Source organism: Globicephala melas, chromosome 18 (genome assembly GCF_963455315.2).
Source record: "Globicephala melas chromosome 18, mGloMel1.2, whole genome shotgun sequence".
Taxonomy (NCBI): Eukaryota; Metazoa; Chordata; class Mammalia; order Artiodactyla; family Delphinidae; genus Globicephala; species Globicephala melas.
The window spans coordinates 22854674-22872801 of NC_083331.1; the positions used below are offsets into that span (position 1 = coordinate 22854674).

The 18128-nt window shown below is 42.4% G+C and overlaps 1 protein-coding gene across 7 annotated transcripts in view; it reads left to right on the forward strand.

Moving 5' to 3' along the window:
• Positions 1-18128, forward strand: part of ENOX1 (ecto-NOX disulfide-thiol exchanger 1) — a 604918-nt gene that overhangs the window by 334178 nt on the left and 252612 nt on the right. For 6 of the 7 annotated variants that reach the window (XM_030882173.2, XM_030882177.2, XM_030882178.2 and 3 more), the window contains one exon: positions 5108-5254. The exons of the other annotated variant lie outside the window; for it this stretch is intronic. In XM_030882173.2, the coding sequence (XP_030738033.1) occupies positions 5167-5254 (88 nt within the window). In that variant the 5' untranslated portion in view covers positions 5108-5166. The remainder of the gene's footprint in view (positions 1-5107; positions 5255-18128) is intronic. 7 annotated transcript variants of the gene reach the window in all.

Sequence of the window (18128 nt, forward strand, 5' to 3'; positions counted from 1 at the left end):
TAGACCTATAGTTTGAATCTCAGAATGGATGCAAAGCAGTGTTTCTTAGCCCTGAGTAACAGTAGAGTAAGCACGGGAATTTTAGACATATATGCCGGTGACTGGGACTTACCTCCAGATCAGTTAAATCAGGGATAGTATCATTTTAAAAAAAAAAAAAAAGAAAGCTAACCAGACGATTTTAGTAAGAAGCCAGAATTGAGAACCACTGGTGTAAGAGAAAGTTAAGGTCATTAAATGCATTCATCCATCTGCTGTTGGATGGCTTTCTACAGCTGTTTAGCGATGAAAGAAGAGTACTTCTAATAGGAGGATTAAAATGGCAACTTTCTGATGCAGGCATCCATTGCCACTTCCAGTCCTTCTCTCAAGCTACCAACCAAGGTGACCCACGATCTCCATTTGTCAGGGGCTGTGCTAGTTTTAGCACAGGAAGTCCTACACAGTGGGAAGCCCCTCAGTCGGTCACCCTACTACTAACACACTCATCCTTCGGATTCTACAGAATTGTTTTCTGAAAAACTTCCTCTTGAGGAGAAGGAAAAGTATTTTGGGGGTAGAAATAGAGTATTTTATGAAAATATAGAAATAATTAGAACACTTTCAAACCTTAGCAGCCTTGAGGGGCAGGAGACGTATCAAGAGAGAAAGGAAACACATCGCAACAGGTTCTAATAGAATTCCTACAATTAAAGTGAGACGGGGGCTTCATTGCATGTAGTTAATTAAAGAACATCAGAATATTCATTCACTTTTATCTCCACTATGTAGATAAATTAAGAATGATTTTGTAATGTAAGAAGGCATTAAATGGAAATCCCAAATTTGTAAATATAATCAACTAAATTATAAGCTACTTGAGGCTAGTTATTTTTAAAAGTAAGAAAACAGAGACTTACTGAAGGCTACATGGAAAGTTACTGACAGAGCATCTGGCTCCTAGATCTTTTTCTGGTAGGTTCTTTGGCCTCTTTCCTACTATATCCTTTCGTTCCCAGCAAACACTTTGCACAGTCTTTTCCTTTCAGATAAAAGTAAATGTTGGTAGATTGATAGAAAAAGTGAACGTATTTTACTATTAGAAATAATTTAACTGGTGGATTTGTAATTGTAGCATGGAAATGTATTCATCATGAACACACATTTGAGTTTTATTCTGGTTATCACGGTTCAGTCCTGCAGTCTAAGGATTAATTTATCCCACAGTTATTTTCCATTCCAGTCACATTGGTCACCAAGCAGCCAGTCCGCTCACTACATGGTTGATTCATTTCATTCACTGATTGCCAAAGTTGCCAGATGTGTCCCAGTAATATGTCTGTCTTCATTGGCAGCAGTTCAGTGGATGCTTTGGTGATCAGCTGCTCAAGACATTGACGGTACCACATAGATGAAATGTTAAACTATACTTAGAAATATCTGGTTTCACTGGAACGGCGATAGATTTTTCTCCCACTCTAAAAGTTATATGCTGCTATACACGTCACGTTTACGCTTCTTTCCTTAACCAAACGTTTACGTGAAGTAGTAAAACTCAGAGCAGCATATTACAGAATGAGAAACCGCAGATCAGCTCATCCGTCTTTTCCAAAATATGCTACTATTTGGGGGGAAAAATAGGGAGGATTTGTAGGCGGATAAGTTTGTAATATGCCAGGTAAAACAAAATCAAACTGCTGCCTTAAATGGGGGAGGGGGCGAGCATGGGATGAAGGGGTCATATTCCAAAATTATCCAGCCGCAGAACTCTTTATTGTGAACATCTGGAGGGACGTCATCCAACCTCCTAATTTTATAGTTAAATAAACTACAAAAAGGTTAAGGAACTGATCCAAAGTCAAATACTTTAACTTTTTTTCCAGGCCTCCTTCCCACACCCCTACTTTCACAATGCTTTCCCTAATTGCCTGTAAGAGCTTCCCCGTTGCTTTTCAGTGGCTGGCAAGTTGCTTCTAGTTGACCAGCACACCAGTGATCTGATGCCTAAAAATGGAAGTGAAAACTCTTCACTTAGAGAGTGTATTTTTAGAGTTAAGGTGTCAATATCTTCTCATGTTCTGATTTTAATAGCTTGTATTTATTGGACACCTACAATATGTCAGGTTCTTCATATGCATTTTACAATTTCATCCATATGACAACCTGCAAAATAGATAATAGTATGTCCATTTTCCTTGTGGGGAGGTTATCAGCTCCCTGAAGGTCATACATTCAATAAGTGGAAGAGTCGGGATGCAAAACAAGGTCAGTCTGACTACAAAGTTTTTCATCTTATCAAAAAGCTCAAAAGTGTGATTACAGCTACATTAGAAGCATTCCTGTTGACAACATGGTTAACTTTTTAGAAGCTTATTGGCCCATAATTGAGTGTGGCACAGAATAAAGAGGATGACATAATTTTAGGTAGACAAATTTGTAAGAAATATACTCAGGAAAGTAAAAATATCTTCAACTAATATATTAAAAGGATAACCAGCAAGCTGACTTAAATTTGTTTGGGGGATGAAGTGAGGAATGCATATATATATATATATAGATAGATATAATTAGAAGGTGATCTGTATATGTAATTGTGAGAATTTCTTATGTGGGTAGTTTCTTGCTGGATAATGGTGATTTTTTTATATGAATTTTGGGTGCAAGTTGTTGAATGAATGACTGGAGTTTCACAGCTAATGTTCAGGGCAGAAATTACTCAACTGCCTTCCAAGTGAGTGATCATTGTTTAGTTACCTTAAAGGCAGATGATTTTCTGCAGTCTCTTTTCTTATTTAATAAACTTACATAGCTTTTCTTAAAATAGTTATTTATTTAGGCCAATCCTCTCACTATTCTATTTTTAAATCATTTTCTTGATGTCTGTTTCTTTCTTTTTTTCCTCCCCCCATCCCTCCATCTCTCCCTCCTCCCTTCCCTTCCCTCCCTCCCTCCCTCCCTTCCTTCATATTTAAAATTTGATGTGGCATCTGCCTCAAATTGACTGTTGGTCCAAATTTCTAGAGCCAGGATAATAATGAGCGTCTATAAAGATAAATTTATGGAGGAGTTTAACTCACTTTGCCTGGTACTCCCTAGAAAGTCAGAGAGAATTAAAGTGATTTCAGTAATATCCTACCTGAAAGTATTACAGTTGTTACGTAGTTAGTAGTTGATTTAGGGCAACACCTAAAGTTCTCTGGATAAACTTTCTAGAGTGAAGTACATAATAAGTACATAAGTACAAAATAAAATTTATAAGACTGGTAACTTGTCGTTCTGTCAGATTGAACACATGCATTTATATCTTCTAATTCCAAAAATCTCCCTAAAATTTCAGCAAAGAATTTAAAAAAAGCTATACACAGATTGAGAGTGAGGGAGAACAGAGGGGGAGGTGGTACTAAACAAGAGGTGTCAGCAAACTTCGGGAAGATGGCCCAGTGATGGAGGGGGAGTGGCTGAGGGGTACTGAGAGAAGCCCACAGATGGATTCTGCAAGGACCCTGGGGAGACTTAAGAAGGGTGTGAGGGTGAGCCTGCAAAAGGGGGGACTAGTTCACAGTAGTTACAGAGTAGTTAGCAGTCAGTAGTACTTAGTGGAATGGAGTGCAGGGACTAGCTCGGCCCTGTTCCTCTCCCGCCCTCACACTGCCACTACCAAATGTCCATCCCTGCTGGAGGCGTGAGGCATAGTCTTGGGCTGAATTGAATCAGAGATGCTCTGGACTCAGGGAAACGAGGCCCAGGATGGAGAGGTGAAACCAGGAGAATTAAGTGAAACTCTGTAGAGTGAACAGGTGAGACCCTCCTGGACTGTTCTACAACGTAGCTCCCAAAGCACCTGTAGCCAGGGACAGGCTCTTTATTTTTTTATTTGATTTTTATTTTATATTGGAGCATAGCTGATTAACAATGTTGTATTAGTTTCAGGTGTACAGCAAAGTGATTTGGTTATACATATACGTGTATCTATTCTTTTCCACGTTCTTTTGGGACAGGCTCTTTAGACAGCAGTTTAAAGGATTCTTATCTAGAGAAACTGAATGACTCAAAGAAATGACCTGACTTGCATTTGGAGTCCCTATCGGAATGGCTAGATTCCTACCCAGTTACCTCATGGGACGCCTGCCAGGTGATACGCACACCCTGCCAGTGTTTCTAATCAGTTGTGTAGGGACTCACTGTACCTAAATATAAATAAATTGTATATCTTCTTTATATATGTGTTACATATATGTGTGAAAGTCTTAAATATAAATGAATAGTGAGAGGATCACCAGATACTGGAGTATGGCTCCCAGCAGAAAATATAGAGTAAAATATCGAGATCAGAACAGAGAGAGAGAAACGGGTGGGGGGGCTCGGGAAAATACAGATAATTCAAGAAGCGAAAGAAGAGCTTTTAAAAATCTATTATATCTTCAGAAAGATGGGAGACAATATTATATCCATGAAATAAAAGGTAAATTCTATAAAAAAAGAAACACTCAGAAAATAAGAAAGAGATCTTAGAAATTAAACTCGGAGTTAAAAAAAAATATTCAGAGGTGTAAAAGGTAAAGTCCAGCAAACTTTCTAGAAAGTAGATTAACAGGCAAAGATGGGTAGTGGGGTGGGAAAAAGAAGGTAAAAGAGGTATTGGATCAGTCCACAAGGTTCAGCATTTCGCTACAGAGGTTCCGAAAGGAGAAAATAGATAAAATGGTGGGGAGACAAATATCAGAGAATAATTCAAGAAAACTTGCAAACCAGAACAACAGGAATTTCCAACTTTAAAGGGAAGAGAAAGTGCCCAGAACAATGGATAAGAAAATATCCTCATTAAGGTTTTTTTACTGTGAGATTTCAGAAAACCAGGGACTAAAAAGGAGATTCCTAAACCTTCCAGAGAAATAAAACAGGTCACAGATAAAAGAGCAGGAGAACCAGTGGCCTCAGACTTCTCAACTGCAACACTGGATGCTAGAAGACAGTGAAACTCAGCCTGCAAAATTCTGAGGGGGACGAATTTTTACTTAGAATTAAATGACAAGCTTAATTAGCAAGCACGCGTGAGAGTAGAATTAAGACTTTTTCAGACACGCAAGGAAGGTCTCAACAAACTTACCTCCCATGTACCTTTTCTTAGGAAGCTACTAGAGAATGAGCTCCACAAAAATGAGGATGTAAACCAAGAAAGAGGAAACCATGGGATCCAGGAAGCGGGGGACCCAACACAGGCGAGAGGCACAGGGATTTCGCAAGATGGTGTTAAAAAGAAGCCCCAGGACAACAGGTGGGCAGCTGGCCTGGGAAACCACTAGACCGGACGGACTCAATGGTAGGCTTGTGGAGGGAAAAACAGATCTGAGAGATTCATTGGTTGAGTTGCTCACGCCAAAAACGGTTTTAGTAGGGCTTTTATAGTTCCTTTGAAAAGGTCAAGAGTGATTAGTAATAGATACACACAAGAAGAAAGGAAGAAAAAGGTAGCACCAGGAAAAAAAATATTGAACAAGCTAGGAGGTGCGTTCTTATACTGCGTGGCTCAGTAGTAAACAATATTATGTGGTCACAACAATGTAAACACAGAATATCGATTTAACCCCAAATTGCAGTTTAATCAACTGGAAAGATGGGGGAAGAACGCTTGTTGGGAAGTGGTGATGGTGTAACAGTGTCAAGTTTTCCTCATTTTGCAGGGTAGTAAGACATTAGATAATCTCTAAAAATGATCATTTAAGAAATATCAGTGTACATAGATCACTTAAATATATGGATTCAGATATCAGAATTGAAAGTTAAAAGTGGTGTCCTTTCTTTGCCATGACAGGATTCAACCTCCTTGACGGGGGAGAGCTGGGTTAGACTTACTGGTTAGTCTTCCTGCCCTGGGCCAGCCCATAGATTAACCGAACTTGAGAGCAACTGCTTGGGGCAAAAGTCTTACCCCTATAGGAGGCTACTCGCTCTGGCAAGTCATTATCTTTCACAGTAAAAGCAAACCACAAACAAAAAAGAGGTTTCTGGGGAGCTAGGAGGGGGTGGTGGAGACAGGTGGGGATGGCTGGTTTTGATTATAGCCCTCTTACGGAGTACTTGCTTTTTTAAGCTACAGGCGTATATTACTTTCATAAGTATTAAGTTGGTTTCTTAAATTACTGGAATTGGAAATAGAGGTTATCAAACCAAAGTGTGCAGTACCCCTCCGCCCCATAAAAGCAAAACCAGAAAAAGAGGAACAGGTTGATGGTGCTTTTCTTGACACCTTTCAAGACTCATTTATTTATCTCATATCTGATGGCAAGGTGGGAGCCTCAGAACCCTCTGCCAGTCTCACTCCAACCAACATCTCCTGTCATCTGCGACCACCCCCCATATTCTGTGTTTAAGCTCTTAGTGGGCTGCTTCGTGTTCCCTTTGTAATACCTGTATTTTCCCTCACCTGGGCCTTTGCTGGCTGTGCAGTTATATTCACCTTCCATTCATACATGTTCTCAAAACACACACACATACACGCACGCACGCACACACACACACATATCCCTTCCCAAAGTCCCCTGGTCCCACCTGCATCCCTGCCTGTTTATATCTCAGCCAGGATCCCTCTCTGGATCATAGCATCCTCCCCTCTCCTTTAGTTCCTGTTACATTGTCCTTGGCACCACTAACTGATCACACACTGCTTTCAATCACGGTCATTTTTCCCCTTGTCCAGTCTTTGTTAAGAGCTAGCAGGTGACAAGGGCAGGAACCATACTGCACAGATATTTATTCCTCCTACAGAGCCCGGCAGAGTGCTGACATAATCCAGGTACTGCCTCAGATAATAATTAAATGCATAAATGAATCTTTCATTAAGTGTGGAATATGTTCAGTCATATGGCCCAATGCTAAACATCTGTAACCATGTAAATAAATATTACTAGAAGGTAAGGAGTTTTTGCTCCTTATTGTTTTAAGGAAGCTTACGTGCGTTCTCCTAAAAGAGGAAGATCGTAGTCAGAGCCCAGATGGTTAACTCCTCCCTAAAATTTGTGCTTGTGCTTCCTTTGTGGGGAATGTGGAAAACTTGTCACCTGGAGGGTTTGTATTTGACTCCGCAGGGGTTACAGGGTAGCCTGGCATTGAGGAAAATGTTGCAAGTAGGTTGTCGCCTTGCCCTCAGGGTAGAGAAGCTCCTAGACACCCCCCTGCACCTGGTGGATGTAGCCCTGCCTAAGATGGGGCAGAAGGAAAACCACTAATATGAAGCAGGCATTCAGTGAATACTCAGTTATCACATGGCCACCTGGTCGAGTGGCACGCTCGGGCTCCCAGCCACAGCTTCACGTCTAATTGCTCTTTCTACTTCATCAGGCTTTATACCGTGCTTCCCAAATCTCCTTATGACCGCTCAGACGATCACCTAATAAGTTCAATAACAAGCTTAATCTAAAACATTCCCTTTGCTTAAGTAACAGAATGCCCATCAGTATTATGGTATATGCGCACAGTGGAGTACTATGGGGCCATTAATAAGAATGAGGTAGATCTTTAAGTTGTGATACGGCAAGGGCTTTAACACGTATTGCTAAAGGAAAATGTAAATGTGGAATAGGATGACCTCTTTCATGTCTCTGCTCAAATACCATCTTTTCCATGAGGCCTTCCTTAACCACTGCATTTATAATAGCAAATGTTCCCCGCCCCATACGGCAAGGGCTTTAACACGTATTGCTAAAGGAAAATGTAAATGTGGAATAGGATGACCTCTTTCATGTCTCTGCTCAAATCCCATCTTTTCCATGAGGCCTTCCTTAACCACTGCATTTATAATAGCAAATGTTCCCCGCCCCTCCCCCCCCACTCCACCGGCTTTTTCTTCATTATCATTTATCCTTATTTGACATAATGTTTATTTCACTCTTTTGCTTATGATCTAGCTCCCCTACTGGAATGTGAGGTGCATGAGGGATGTTGCATGTCTTACTTACTCCTTTTCCCCCTGGAAAAATGAATGGCTGGGTGAATGAATTTGTATGAAAAAGTTTATTATTTGCATAGAAGGTTACTATTTGCCCAGAATTTCTAGAAGGCTACACAGACCTAACGGTAGTTCTCTCTGCACAGTAGAAAGGGAAGCACATGGGAGGAAGGCAGACTTTTGTTGTTTATATCTTACCATGGACATGCGTCACTTTTTAAGATAAAGACACTAGTGTACTAGGGAATCCCGTGTGAAGTGTTTCTCGAATAATTTCTCTTCTGTTCAGAATTCAAGTTGTAAATGGTCCATGATTCAAGTCCACACTTTATATTTTACAAAGCCTTTACCAACAGAGACATTTTATTTTCCACTGGAGTGGAACCATCTGTACATGTGTTGAGGTGGGAAAAAATTCAGGTTTGGGGCCAGATACATTTGTATCTTCTGACTTTCAGCTAAGTGACCTGGGCGGGTTACTTAACTACCCTGAGCCTCAGTTCCCTTCCCTGTAACACTGGGATAATTTTTCCTAAGAGCAAAGGATGTTGTCCAAGCAAAACAAGATGAAGTCTGCGTATTCAGGGCCAAGCAGTATCTGGTTCAAAGCAGGGTTCGGCAAGTGTCAGGTTCTTCCCTCTTCCCCGCAGAAGGTGACCAAGGGATATTCTTAGCCCTAACTATTCAAAGCATGGCCCCAACATCACCAAGGACTTTATTAGAAATGCAAAATTTCAGGACTTCCCTGGTGGTCCAGTGGTTAAGACTCCATGCTTCCACTGCAGAGGCTGCAGGTTTGATCCCTGGTGGGGGAAGTTACCCATGCCGTGGGGCGTGGCCAAAAAAAAAAAAAAATCAAAATCTCAATGGCCACCTGACCTAATGAATCAGAACCTGTAGTTTAACAGAATACCCAGGTGATTCCTATGCACATTAAAGTTTGAGAAGCTCTGTTTTTATGCTTCTTTCAAGTGTTTCAGACAGGCTTGTATTAATCTTATTTTATCTTCTGTATTTTATAAGATGTATTTTGACATCTTAGAGTCTTGCAGATGCCAAGGAGGCACTGCCCTTCCCAGGGTTAGCTAATTCCTAGAGACAGCAAACAGCTTGCCTGGGAGCACACCTTAGATTGCCAAGTGAACCAATCCTGAGGCCATGCCCACACCTGCCCCTTTTTATCAGGCTCCTGCAGTCCAGAACACTATCCCCCTGCCCTAAGTCACACCAGGGCCAGGTGCTGGACAATTAGGAATCATCCCTGTGCCCCAGAACGCACTGAAATTATTGAAGCTATCCAGTCCTAAACCTGCTTAGCCTGCAGAAACCACAGGAAAGGCTTTTGCCCACGTTTTTCCCTTACTTCCTCTCCTCCTGAGCAACCCTGGTGCCTCTGCACGTGGCCCTGCGTGGCCTGATGTGGCACCTCGTGCCTCTTCCTCTTGGAAACCATATGTAACAAACTATCTTTTCTACGGCAGGCATCTCCTAACCTGTTCCCCATACCATACCTGCATAAAACCACAACCCTAGATACATTTAAAAACAGGGCTGCCGGGTTATATGCCACGTTTAAACTTTTTTCCCGGGTTGAATGCCACTTGCCAGTCCTTCCCATTCACCTTGCCGACTTTGGTTTCATTTGGAGAAGCGTGCAGGTGCCCAGCAGAGCCAGATGTTCTGGTGGGGCATGACTAACAGGCTGAAAACACAGGAGGGTGCTAAGCCACTTCATCAGCCTGAAGTTACTTTTAAAGAAAGATGATCAAATACAGCCATGAACAAGGTTGTACATCTGCCTAATGCAGTCTGACTACATTGAATGCCAATCATGGTCCTTAAGCCCGAGCTTTGTACACTCCAGAAACTGTTAATACAAATGATTAAGACCTATATACATTAATGTGTATAAAATAGCGAATAAGAACCTGCTGTATAAAAAAATAAAACTCAAAAAAAAATAGTAAAGAGTAAAAACAAAACAAAACAAATGATTAAGACCTCCAAGATCGTGGAACTGTTTGAATTGAAACACACAAACTTATTTACAGTATTCTGAGATGTCAAGGAAATGAATGAAAACCTGCCATCCACATCCATTTATTTCTTCCCTGTGGCTTCTTAATATGGCGTATATGTTTTAGGTAGAAATAACTCCTACCAAGGAGTGGCTGTCATGTCACCAAGTAGCTTCCCTTCCCACATTTGCCTTTACCTCTTCTCTCTTCTGTTTTGAAAAGAATCTTGGTATATGGAAGTGAGCTAACTGAAGCTGAAGTGAATAAAAGCAAATATTAAAAGAACATAAAAGGGACTTTTCTTCCTATGACTCAAAGAAAAAAAATGCAATAAGGAATATCTATTTCAGAAATATTCCACATGTGTTAGATAATGAGAACAGAAAATAATTTCATAGTAACTTTTCCCTTATAAAAATTTTGTACTACAATTTTATTAAGGAATTAGGATTTGATTAGCAACTTTTAATTAGAAATATTAGACAAGGAAATTTTCCATTATTTTATGACTATCAGTTTTGCTTCCATAAAAAAATAAACCCACACACACAGAGGTAACTATGTGAGGTGACGGATGTGTTATTAACTTCATTGTGGTCATCATTTCACAATATTTGTGCACTGATGAAAAATTAATCAATAGTCGATCTAAGAAAAAAATTGTAAATTTTATTCAAACCAACCTGAGGATTATAACCCGAGAGACAGTGTCTCAGAGAGCTCTGAGAGCTGTTCCGAAGAGGTAAAGGGGGAAGGTCAGTGTATATGTGATTGTGGAGAAGGAGGGGTCCATGCAGTCAAGCACACATCTTGGTAGAAGGTTACTACTGTTTGTAAGGAACAGATATAGTTAATGGTTTTAGTGCTTTTCGAAGTATGGGGAGATGTAAGAAACTGAGCTCATAAAATTTTCTCCTGAAAATATCAGCTATCTAAGGGTCAGTTCTGCCAGCTTTCCTAGAGCACGAAGTACTGCATCCTGATCTTTGCCCTGAATTCCTTTCAGGGTGCATCGTAGGTCAGCGACTGCAGTGATCAATGACTTGAGTCTTGTAGAACTCGATGGTGAACAACATTCTTTATTTTGCAGTCCCCTCCTTTTCAGCCGTAATTTCTACCAAGGTTTTGGAGGTATACCATGACCAATTTGTCCCACTATGCTAGGAATGCTCATTCCCAGGTAAGGCAAGTATTTCGTTGATGGACCACTCAGTGTGCTATTACTGGACTAGGCCCTGTTAACAGTAGCCAAAAGCCCAATTTTATAGGTAAGGGAACTGAGACTCTGTTACGGTCCAGGAGATGGTTCCCTGTTGTTGTTTCTTTCCACATCTAGGGTTGCACTATTACCATCATGGATCTTACAGAGCTCTGTATTTGGTCAGTTGTTTCAAGTCACCTCGTCGTCATTATTTCTTATCAGAGGCTCAGTCACACATCTGGTAATGCAAGAAACAATAATCTTGGAAAACAGGCAGAATACAAGTAACACAATACAAGTAATATAAGAATACAAGTAATATAGCTAGTAACATGAGTAAGGTCATAAGTAGTTAAGCTAAGGACTTCCATTGGGGGGTGCCCAGTATCTCCTCAGTCTTTTGACCAATGTGGTCTGCACCAATCGCTGTCTTTAAGGGAAATGATATATTGGCTTTGTATCAATACATAAAGTGCAGCAGAGATGTCTGTACATACAAGGCGAGTGGCGGGTCATCCTGAGCCCTTACGGGATTGAAACAGGAATGTTACCTTCCAAGGAGTTACATGGCTGGTGCCAGAAGAAGAGAAATTGATCTTTATGGTTGAGCCGGCCTTTCTGCCATTGGGGAGGTCTGGTTAATGCAAAAAGCAGGTGCACAGTGCACACCAGAGGGGAGGGAGGAGGCCCAAACGGGCAGAGAAAAAACTTTCTGTTTAAATTTTTCTGATTTTGCCTTCAAATATGAATTTTTATTTCATCATATGTATATCAAATCCTGTTAAATGCATGTCATACAATTTTATTTCTCAATTATACTTTGATAATGCTGGGAGGGGAAAAAACTTATTTGTCATGATGATAAAAAGAAACTTTGGCTACAGATATCAGGATTTTGTTTTCCATACCTGGCCCTATCAGATTCAACATTACAGCCCGAGCAGTGTCTAAAATTTGACTTGTGGTGTGGCCTGCACAAATGACAGCGTCACCTGAAATCACCTGCTTGTTTCTCAGTAGGTATTTTGTTTGATTGCTCCTTGACCCTTTTCCAAGAAACCTAATTTGCCCAGGGGAGTCTCACACAGGAAAAGAGTGTTTGCATCTGCTTAGGGAAATGTGCCTGAAATAATGACTTATTTAGAACGAGTAACAGAATGGAATGGAATGGATTGATAAGCCAGTTTGAGCAGGCAGAGAGCAACCCAGGCCTCGTAACTCTTATAAAAGGAGTCCTGCAGCAAAGCAGTTTGCCCAGACTGCCTGCCAAAACCCATCTCCCTTCAAGGAACGTTGTCTCTGTAAACTCCGTGCAAAATTCTGACTCCTACAAACGCCTCGAGGCACGCTATCTCAAGTTCCACTTATACTTCTAAGATGGTGCGGATTTCTCGGTTCAGCCCTGCAGACCCCAGGGTAGAAATTGCTCTCCGAGGTATGTTACCCATTTTAAACTTCCTCGAGTCCTTCAGATGACTGCAGAGCGCTGGGTGGTGGTAGTGCTGTGCCCGGTAGTTAAGGCACTTCCTTGGTGGCCAGGAGAGGTGGCAGGTGTGCTGAGACCTGGCTTCCCCCAAGAGAGAGTTGGACTCAGCTTCTTTCTCACTTAAAATGAACCAGGCGGTCAGAAGTAGGGAGTAGGGAGCCGACATCCATCTAGCAGAATGAAGGATGAATTGAAGCAAAGAAAAAAGAAGAAAAGAGAAGAAAACAGAACATTGCCCCTGCATGGCTCTTTTGTGCTGCTCCATTTCCCATTTCTGTTGCTTTGTCTTTTTTCTCTTCACTTGTCTGCCAAGAAGTTATAGTTGATTTGATTATAACCATAGCCTCAAGGTTGGCAGCTCTGAAATGTCAGAGGTAACAGAAAGCTTCTTAAAATAAATTTTGAAAACGTGCAGCTAGATTAATTTCTTTCCATCTTAATGTTTCTCCGCTATTTAATACAAAAACAAAAACAAAAAACACCACCACAGAAAACCCCACAGCCCAACCATTGACCATATTTCAGTTAGCAAGTTTAAGCTTAAATAAATTTCTGTTTATGCAGAGTGGTAAGGAGAGCTTCCCTTTTTTTAAAAAAAAAAATTTAAATCTATCTTTGCACAATTAGCAAATTATTAAATGACCTTTCCTTCAAAGTCTGCAAGCACTTGCTTGTTTCCACTAGTAAGAGAACATGTTGTACAAGGTTCACGTTGATTAATTGACAAATGCTGATAAAATCAAAACAGGGCTAAAATGCAGTCCACCAGCATTTTAAATTCCTTTTGTTCAATAATGTTTCAAGTGCCTATACATTTATGGTTCACCTTTCAATGAATATTACTGTCGTAATTGAAACATCTGTTGTGGAAACGTATGTCTGAAGATGACAGTCAGAAACCCCAGGTAAAACTAAACATTTCTAAATCTGTCTATGCTTTTCTGCTCAATTAAAAGTACTGATAGCTGTGAGCACTTTAAAGATGGATGCTTTATATTTTATGCGAAATGAACACTAACACATTTTAATACATTTTGAAATTCAGGTACCCTTGATTGACCTAAGTATAGTGTTCCATACATTCATAGAGAGCGTCAACCATACAAATCAGTAAATAAATGCTCTAAACTACTAGCCTCACGCCATTCACTGAAAGCACGGCATTCTTAGCTCATTGCCACCCAGCTGTTTTGGCAGCTCTGCTGGGCTCCGTTAGAGGGCCTGGAGCTTGGCTGTTTCACACTCAGATGTGTTTCAGACATCGAAGATGCTTGGCCAAACCCAGATTCCCGTTTTTTACTCATAAGCAGCTGTCCAGTAGAATTTCTTGCATCCCAGGACAAACCTGAAGGTGCCGAGGATCCCAGCAGGAGAAAATGTACGTTAGGTCACAGACTGTCCTGCAGAGTTCCCACACCCATCCTGTCGTGGTCCTTACTCCCTGGATAGACTCAGAGATTCTGGTGCCTCAAGAACCACCCTAGTTGGGGCTTCCCTGGTGGCGCAGTGGTTGAGAGTCCGCCTGCCGATGCAGGGGACGTGGGTTCGTGCCCCGGTCCGGGAAGATCCCACGTGCCATGGAGTGGCTGGGCCCGTGAGCCATGGACGCTGAGCCTGCGCGTCTGGAGCCTGTGCTCCGCAACGGGAGAGGCCACAACAGTGAGAGGTCCAAGTACCGCAGGAAAAAAAAAAAAAAAAAAGAACCACCCTAGCATGTAGATTCAGGGCTCCACCCAATCTGATAGTTTTGTCTGGGCCATCTTCAAAAGTCCTGCCTCATCCCAGTTCTTGGGAAATTAGATATCGTCCAAAAGTGTCTTTGACATACTCTTCTCAACAGTCATTCTAACTCAGCAAATATTTGCCAATTCTGCTAGATGCCAGGCCCTGCGCTGGGCCCTGGGGTTGCAGATATAAACCCAGACAGACTCTCTATCCTGAGGGAGCTTACAGTATCCAATCATAACTGTCAACATTTGCAAATTGTTATTTGAGAGATGTCTTTACATAGTTTGCCAAATTCTTTTGAGTCCCCATAGGATGCCAGGCGCCATTCTAGGTCTTCAGTAAATATTCTAAATGTTTTCTTTGTCTGGTAATCATCAGAGACCACTACGTTCTGGTGGCCCCCTGAGGCAAATCCCATTTGCGAGTCTTCTGTGGGAACTACCTCAGTTGCTGGTTACCAGGTAACAGTTGTACTCAAGAGTACCACAGCTGCCAGACCTGGATTGGTCAGTGGAACTGAACTGAGAGCATCACTCTGAACTCAAAGGATGTGCCGCCCTCAGGATGGGCGTGAAGATCCTGGAGCAGGAATGTGGGGCTGGTGATAACGGACTTAAGGACAATTTGGGCCATTTAGAATCAGGCTGATTGGGGAATGTAGAGGCACATTAAACTGACAAGCCAGGGCAGAGGTCACTGGGCCAGTAAATGGTAGAATTCCAAGTGACTGACTAGAAGGTAAGGACAGAAAGCAGACTAGTGGAGGCAACCCGTTAGAACAGATCAGACAAGGTGAGTTGTTGGAGCCGGCAGCCCAGCCAGCACATGAGCATTCCAGAACCTCAGCCACTGCTGCTGGCATGGGTCCAGCCATCACATCACGAGAATGAGACATAAGGATGATAAACAGGGAGAAAACCTCTCCCATGGAACTTGGTCACAGGAAGTAAAATGTGCTTCGAGTCACCTAGATTACAGGCTGAGAGCAGACCGGGCAGCGTGGCAGAGAATTTCTGAGTTTGGGCTCATTACGTTCTCGCAGCCCAGACATCATTAAGACAGCGTCTGGCACGCGATAAACACCGTTCTGCCAAACTGACCTGCGTCCTGAGAGGGAGGCAGGTTCCAAAATGAAGCGGTTTGTCTATGGCAATATTATAAAAATTAAATTAAACTGCCCTGCCACTTAATGGAGACCAAAGAAAAGCCACAGGAGAGTCAGACACATGAGGAGGGGGACCGTTTGTCTAAATGATACACGCACTGCCCCTGTATTGATGTCGTTCCCTCCTTCGGTTTCTTTCCTGTGGGGTGGCATTTAGCAAGGAGAGGACAGAGCCGCACAGAACTGGGAAGTTGGACGTGTGTGTGGTGAGCTGTGAGCTGGTCGGAGATGTTTTCCTCGTGGGAGCATTTGGAAAGAAAGAAATGAAGAGGGAAGGGTGGAGGACTGAGGCCCTGCAGAACTCCCAGGTTTAAGTCTGCGAGATGCCAGAACTGGGTGACTTGCCTGCGGCTCGCCCAGGATCCCTTCTGATCTTCCCTCGGGAAGGCACTGCCTGCCCGTCTCCATCGCCCAGGGGCTCTTTTATGTTGATGGCAATAGCCACCAGTCAAAAGAGTGGGAAAGATGATTCCTTGTGACCTTAATAAAAGTCCTGTCGTGCTAGTGTTGGGCATCACACCCGGAAGCTGCTAAAACACAGTCTCTTTCAAAATGTCCTACGTCCCCGAGTTGGGCGGGCGGGACATGACAAAGACCCCGTCGAACAGCAGTTACGCTCGCTGCCGCTCTGGCCCCTGAAGCCGTGAAGGACCACGGAGCCATTCCTCACTCTGCACTCCCGAACCAACGTTCCCTGTTTCGACACTAGATGGAGCATTGTTATATTACAGTGGCTCTCAAATGTGAATATGTAAAACCCAGAAGGCTGACAACGTTTCTTTAGAACATCGTAGTATTCTGCCGAATCGGAGAACATTGGGAGAGGCAAGCCAATGCGAAGTGTGTAATCCAAACACTGGCTTTTCCTTTCCACCTGAGAAAACCGTGACCAGCCCAAGTTCATGCAGTGAGTCAGCAGCAGACCCAGAGCCAGAAGCCAGAACCCAAGTCTAGCGAGACCCAGGCAGCCCCACCGTCTGCACACCTGCCCGGGGAGGAGGGGTGACACGTGGATCTAGGGAGCCACAGGCTCAGCTCTCCAAAGCTGCCTTCTTTTACATGGGGAATAAGAAGAGGGTTAAGTCTCCAAGGCACGTCTTCCTAAAAATGCACTCTTCCTGCATCTTGGCTCTACTGGTTGATGGCTCAGAGAGAACAGTGAACACAGTCCAGACACTTGGTTCGTTTAGCTTTTTAACCTCTCTCTCACACACAGGCACACACACCCATACACTTACACATACACGCACACCTCTTTGAAAAAATACCAGTATGAATGAATTAACTTTTATAAAATGAATAAGCAAAACTATAACCTATTATATTTAGGTTCCTGCTGACTTAAATTTCCCTTAGGTTTTTAACTCCAGTTTCGTTAGCTTCTAGGCCCTGTGAAAACCCATCAAAGTCTTGTCCTCCTCTTGGTCTCAGCCTCTCAGCAGCATCTTCACTTGGGCATTAGAGCCTCATGCTTCCTCCGTCCGGGTCTACCCAGGAGACCTTGCTTCCCCCCTTCCTTGTCCCTCTGTAGCAGAAGAGGGACACAGTACAAAATGTGAAGTCTGCAGCCCAGCCTTTATCTCTATTCAAGAGACCAATGTGATTAAATGACTGGGAGAAAATGATGGGTTTCTCCTTGCTCTCCTCCCTTCTGACTAATAGGACCCAGCACAGAGCAAAATTCTTACACACCCTGTAGTTGATAGCTCTTGGCAGACTTTTTTCTTAGCAGACCCTCTTAATGAGATCAATTTAACTTGTATTTTAAACAGACCGAAAAGGCATGATTATTGCAGTATGCTTTTCCTGATTTCATTGGTAGCACTTCTCACTCACAAACCTACAGTGCTAATTCCGACTATTACTTCAGTTATGGAATCATTCTCTCTCTGTTTCTACCAAGGTACTTTAAGTCCTCTCCTTCTTGTTACATGTACTTCTAACCATTTAGGGTGCTTGTGAGAAGGGCAGGCCAGTGAGAAAGAAACCATCTAGTTTGTGATTTTTACATCATGTTAGACTTCTCAAACTTGAATCTTTTTGAAGGAAAACACCTTTAAAAGTCTGATTTTCAACCCTTGGTATGGATGGGCTGATTTGGTTTTGGTTTTGGTTTTGTTTTTTTTCTCTGGCTTGGAATGCTCTCCCCTGCCTGGCCTAATCTTCTTCATCCTTTAAGACCCAGCTCAAATGTCATCTCTTCTGCTGAGCATCTACCCTCCCTACTCCCATGTTCCCTTCCAGAATCCTCACTCTTTCTTCTGTGCTGCCAGAACATTTGATTCATACCACGAGAATATAATCCCAGCACATTACAACCAGATATACATGTGTCTGTCCCGCCAGACCAGTCGCAGCCTACTTGAAGGCAGGACCAGCAGACGGTAGTCATCTTGCATCGCCTGCTCAGCACAGCAGATGAGGTGCCCTGGGAGTTCTGTACATATTTATGGGGTCGACTCAAATTATGGCAACATCAGCTCTTTTAACATCAGGGTTCTGAGGTTTTGGAAAGTGTGTCCAGTAAAGGTATAATTTTAAAACCATGGTCTTCTGAAATTTTCTGAAGAAAGAATTTTATATTCTTATTTTTAAGGGGAAAGTGT